The 6,033-nt window shown below is 45.4% G+C and overlaps 1 protein-coding gene across 1 annotated transcript; it reads right to left on the bottom strand.

Moving 5' to 3' along the window:
• Window positions 1-2,875: 2,875 nt before the first annotated feature.
• GADD45A (growth arrest and DNA-damage-inducible, alpha) lies at window positions 2,876-6,031 on the bottom strand. Its single transcript, XM_010850306.1, has 4 exons — window positions 5,727-6,031; window positions 5,102-5,203; window positions 4,618-4,855; window positions 2,876-3,554 (listed from the first exon to the last, which is right to left on the bottom strand). Exons 1-4 carry the CDS (start codon window positions 5,768-5,770, stop codon window positions 3,441-3,443), a joined length of 498 nt encoding a protein of 165 aa, XP_010848608.1. The 5' UTR covers window positions 5,771-6,031; the 3' UTR covers window positions 2,876-3,440.
• Window positions 6,032-6,033: the final 2 nt, after the last annotated feature.

The raw sequence follows: 6,033 nt of genomic DNA, 5'->3' as shown, positions 1-6,033 counted from the left end.
ACACTGTTTCCACTGTTTCCCCATCTACTTCCCATGAAGTGATGGGACCAGATGCCATGATCTTTGTTTTCTGAATGTTGAGCGTTAAGCCAACTTTTTCACTCTCCACTTTCACTTTCATCAAGAGGCTTTTTAGTTCCTCTTCACTTTCTGCCATAAGGGTGGTGTCATCTGCATATCTGAGGTTATTGATATTTCTCCCGGCAATCTTGATTCCAGCTTGTGTTTCTTCCAGTCCAGCATTTCTCATGATGTACTCTGCATAGAAGTTAAATAAGCAGGGTGACAATATACAGCATTGACGAACTCCTTTTCCTATTTGGAACCAGTCTGTTGTTCCATGTCCAGTTCTAACTGTTGCTTCCTGACCTGCATACAGATTTCTCAAGAGGCAGGTCAGGTGGTCTGGTATTCCCATCTCTTTCAGAATTTTCCACAGTTTATTGTGATCCACACAGTCAAAGGCTTTGGCATAGTCAATAAAGCAGAAATAGATGTTTTTCTGGATCTCTCTTGCTTTTCCCATGATCCAGCGGATGTTGGCAATTTGATCTCTTGTTCCTCTGCCTTTTCTAAAACCAGCTTGAACATCAGGAAGTTCACGGTTCACGTATTGTTGAAGCCTGGATTGGAGAATTTTGAGCATTACTTTACTAGCATGTGAGATGAGTGCAATTGTATGGTAGTTTGAGCATTCTTTGTCATTGCCTTTCTTTGGGATTGGAATGAAAACTGACCTTTCCCAGTCCTGTGGCCACTGGGTTAATGGTATTTAAAGCAACAACTGAAAAATACTAGCAACATTTAGAGGCAGAATCTGCCCCGGTAATTGCATACTTGTTTACAATTAACTCAATTGTTTCAGAGTGGATTTTTCAATGCCCTGTTACTTTTGTGTTATGCTCAATCAGGAACGAATAACAACTGTTAAAACTTAAACACCGAAACTTCAAAATCCGATGAATTGTCGGGATTTTTCTGAAAGCAAACAACTTCAAGGATGCACACTACCACTTTCATATCTCTCAGCACTATGAAATAAGAATTCACATTCAAGGCACTTTTCTTTAAATATGTATGTTATAAGCATCAGATTTTTCTGATGCCTTAGAAGTTTTCCTATTGCCATCGCCCCAGTTTCAGTAATAGACACTGTATTGACACCTATCAGGTGCCAGGTGGTTTGCATTCATTATTTGTAAATCAGAGTCAGACACACTGAGTGACTAAGAACATCCATAAGCTGCTCCTCCCCACTCTGCCTTCCTAGTTTAATTTACTCATCTTTGCAGGAGGGTCTTTAATCAAGTAGTTTTGGGAAAGAATTAGAAGTATTTTTACTTAATGGGAAGAAAAAAAACCTGTTTAAAACTCACTGCTTTCCATCTTCTGATATTGTAAAAGACAACTATTAAATAGCAGTTACGTTTTGGATCATGCACTAGCTTAAATAAGATACAAGCCTAAACAAGGACTAAAACTCCACATTTCTGGTAGATGTGGAAAAACAGAAACTTAATTGCAAGGTGAAGGGCTCATGTGCCTGTTATTCCTAAGATATGCAGAAACTTGGTGCTTTTTGTAACTGTTAGCTGGCACATCTCTCCTCTGATTTCTACTTTTTCCTGATTGTATGTAGTCATGACAAGGGTGGGAGACAGATGGCCGGGAGCCATGGGGTGTTTTGGGGGAGGGTATAGTTTGAGAAGTAGGCAAAGAAAAATCCTGTGAACCAAAGCTATATTAGGCCTCTCCTCAGTAGGCATTTTTGCTTTCTTTGGCTGTATGTCCAGAAGATTGTTGCAGTTAATTATCAAGTGACTGTTCCAAGTATAAGATGACTGTTCTGCTAAAGCCTTTCATTTCTTTTGCTCTTTTCTTCCCTCTCCCATCTAATTTAGCCAAACCCCTCAGAACCACAGCACGCATGTTCAGCTGAAAGGCACACAGCTCTAGAAAGAGAATAATGGCACCAGAATCTTCGGCAGGCCACTTCGCTGCTTCCTGAATGTGCTTCTGCAAAATGCATAGCCTTGGACGGTTGCGGTCACTTTCCAATTGGCCTTCTCACCTATGGCAGCTTATCCAATAACCCGTCTTTCAGTGCCCAACGTTATCTTCCTGAAACACTGATCACGTCACTCCCTGCGTGAAGGCGTCTGCAGACTAGCCACAGTTTACAGAAGAAAGCCCAAATGCTAAGGGTGACATGGAATGCCATTCCCGGTCTGGGCCTAATCCCCACCTACCTTTCAGCCTTATCTCTCCCTTATCTTTCTATGCCAGAGGCACACACAGAATCACTCTTGTTTCCCTGAACAGGTTTTGGTCTTTTAGGCCTCCACACCTTCCCAGAAACTAGTGCTGCTGCTAGCAATATCCTTTTCCTGTTTTAAGATCCAAATAAAATGATCTCTTCCCAGGAAAAACTTCACTGGTCTTGCAGGTAGGTCTTTGGTGACTCCCTCCCCTCTGCTTCTGTAACATGTTGCAAATAATCTTATTATAGTACTAGTTATCATTTAACTGTATTTATCCATGTTTTGCAAGTGCAATTTCCCACACCACTTTTCCCTAACTCCAAACTAACTCCTAAATCACTTTTGTTTTTCTGACTTTTGGTGTAGGGTAGAGCAGGGCATGCCTAAAATGCCCACTAAATAAATAAAAACCAATATCATGCCATGTTCAGCCCAAACGTTTTGAGTAGAAAAATATTTTATATACATACATACACACACATCTATATATACAGATGCACATATAATATATATACATGATTTCACATGGGTTTCAATTTTTCCATATTGGAAAAAAAAACTTGTTTAAAAGAAAATAAAGTACAAGTTAAAAGAAACAAAAGCACACATTAAGAAATGATGCAATTATTCCATACCAGTTTATTGTAGGTATTGTGTTTCAAAAAATTTATAGCATAAATAACCTTTCATGTCATAAAATAACTTAGTACAATTTATAATAAAACTTTGAGAATATCTCATCAAAATACAATAAAATATGGTTTTAAAATATGATTAACCTTTTTTTTTTTTTAAACTTGAGGGCATAAAAACCAAAATTACCCAAACTATGGCTGCACATTTAAACTTTAACAAAGCATATTTGGTTTATTTAAATGTAACTCAACCATCCTAAATTAATACATAGTTTTGTTTTCCTTCCTGCATGGTTCTTTGTAATTTCTGTTCCTTTTAACTTGTATTTCTGTTTCCACACAGCTTCCTTCTTCATTTTCACCTCTTTCCATCTGCAAAGTCATCTATCGCCGGGCTCCCAGAACATGTAGTTGAACTCACTCAGCCCCTTGACATCAGTTTCTGTAATCCTTGCATCAGTGTAGGGAGTAACTGCTTGAGTAACTACAAAGGTATTTCAAAACTTCAGTGCAATTTGGTTCAGTTATTTTCATTCAGATGCCATCACCGTTCAGGGAGATTAATCACTGGAACCCACTGATCCATGTAGCGACTTTCCCGGCAAAAACAAATAAGTTGACTTAAGGCAGGATCCTTCCACTGTGATGAATGCGGATTCTGGGAACAAATTTAGAAAAAATAAAATTATTATTTTTTAAAAAATCAGACTTTGCTACTAATTACAACACTTCTGAGGGGAAGACGCTTGAACATTCTATACTTTGGCTGTGTGACAGACCACTTAAAACCATTAAAAAAATTTTTCCAGGTAGTTGGGTTTCCTGCAAAATCGTTAAGGGTAATTCTCTACAAAGCTATACTCTGCAAAGTCTGAATACATGCAACTAACTGAGTCATATATATGTTTTCATATTTATTCAGTTTTTGCATGAGAGTATTATTCAACAGGCTTGTCCTACCAAACTTGTACCTTGGTGCACACCTGAGAAATACTTCCATGCTGGGCTACCAGGAGTTTAGAGCTGCAGAGCAGTTAACTAAAACTGCCACCTGTTATCCTCCCAAAAGAGAGAGTAGTATTTTTCAGGAGAAGCAAAATAATGAGGCTGCCACTTAAGGAGATTAGTCAAAGTGTCCCAAAATGTAAAAGACAAAACAATCACATTTACCTCTGTAAACACAAGTTATCTACCTTTCAAAGGTTTTTATGGGGGCAAGGGGACATTTAAAAAACTGCAAGACCACAAAGAAAAAATTTCCACTCTATCCCCTTAATGTATTTCTAGGGAATTAATGAGGTCTGTCTCCTACACCATTTCTATTTTTAGCTCTGACTGGCAGAGAATGAAGCTGACTCCTTAATGAGGGTGAGCCAGGAATTTATTTGGCTTTATCTAATCTGCCCTGCTAAAGGAATTAGTCACGGGAGGTAGTGCAGATGTAGGTAGGGAGTAGCTGGACTGACAATGCTGACTCATAAGGATCTCTTCCGCTTCTGGCAGCCTCCAACGTGCTTAGACACGTTCTGTCCCAGAGAAAATCCCCATGATGAAACTAGCACATCTCGGCTGAAAGTCCAGCCACACGCTTTAATGGGTCAAAGGCTACCGTCTCTTAACCCTCGCCCATTTTAGATCTGGAGTCAGGAGACTCTCAGCCCTCACGAACTTCCTGCCAGGACTCTAACCTCGAGCTGCCCGCAAGTTCCCTTCTCCCTTACCGTCACCAGCACGCAGTGCAGGTCCGGGGGCTGCTCTGCGCCCTCGCTGGCCGCGGGGCCCGCATCGGTCTCCAGGAGCAAGAGTTCGGCCAGCCGGCCCGGGTTGCTGACACGCAGGATGTCGATATCATTCTCGCAGCAGAATGCCTGGATCAGGGTGAAGTGGATCTGCAGAGCCACGTCCCTGTCGTCGTCCTCGTCCGCCGCCAGCAGGCACAGCACCACGTTATCCGGGTCGCTGCGGGCAGGGAACGAACGGGCTGGTGAGCCCAAAGGCAAGACCCGCCGCGTGGCAGCCTGCACCCCCGCCCAGGTGCCAGGGGTCGCGCCCGGGTCCTCTCACTCCCCCTGGGACAAGTAGCCACAGGACAGATGGAACGCGGCAGGAAGTGGCGCTGCAGGGCAAGGGGAGACCGGTGAAAGCGACCTTCTCTGGCTGGGGCGAACAGGAGAACCAAGAGGGTCACGCGAGGGCTCCACTTACACGTTGAGCAGCTTGGCCGCCTCGTACACCCCGACGGTGATGGTGCGCTGACTCAGGGCTTTGCTGAGCACTTCCTCGAGGGCATCCCCCACCTTATCCATCCTACACGCGGGAAGAAGCAAGGGGATCCCGTCACACTAAGCCCCTCCGGGTAGTCGCCGCCTCCTCGCCCTGCACCGCGACCCTCCATACCGAGGGCACGCGCAACAGCGGCCCTCGACCTTTTGCAAACCCAGGATTCCCTGGGATATCATCCCCTTCGCCCCATAACCCTTACGCCCAGAGGCTCGGCATCCTGTGAGCAGCCCCGAGTGACATCCGCCACCCTTTCCAGAGTGCACTGCTAGTCCTTGGCGCTGGGTGCAGCCACAGGCTGTCGGGCCGCAAGAGCCGCACGGGCAGGGACGGTCACGTCTGCCCTTTGCAAAGCCTCGAAGGGCTCGACCGGCGTGCGGGGTACGCTCTTCCCGTCCACGCATGCCTCCGGAGTGTTTCAGAGGAAGAAAGGCGGGATAGGAGGTACCCGCTGCAAACTTTGAACCACTTGCTCCCCATTAACCTTGCATAGCCCGGCAGCGCGCGCAGGAGACAAGCAGAGTTTAGGCAGAGGCTCTGGCCGACTTACCTTTCGGTCTTTTGCTCTCCAGCCGAGAATTCCTCCAAAGTCATATTGCAACTGCAGGTCGCCCACAGAGAGAGAGCGGCGTGCGGGCTGCTCCTGCCACCGCCGGCGCGCGGGCGCCTGCTTTCCACACTCCCTTGCAGGCTCCTCCAGCGCCCGCCGCCACCGCGCCGTCCGCCCCTCCCGCCCCGCTCGCTCGCTGGCTCACTAGTCGGCTCTCAGCAGCCCACTCGCCACCAACCGCGACACTAACACCACAGCTGCCTCACAGCCACTGAAGGACAAAGGCCCCGCTCCCAGGAGTTATCCT

Source organism: Bison bison, unplaced genomic scaffold (genome assembly GCF_000754665.1).
Source record: "Bison bison bison isolate TAMUID 2011002044 unplaced genomic scaffold, Bison_UMD1.0 scf7180017864290, whole genome shotgun sequence".
Taxonomy (NCBI): domain Eukaryota; kingdom Metazoa; phylum Chordata; class Mammalia; order Artiodactyla; family Bovidae; genus Bison; species Bison bison.
This window is presented reverse-complemented; position numbering and strand designations above follow the sequence as displayed.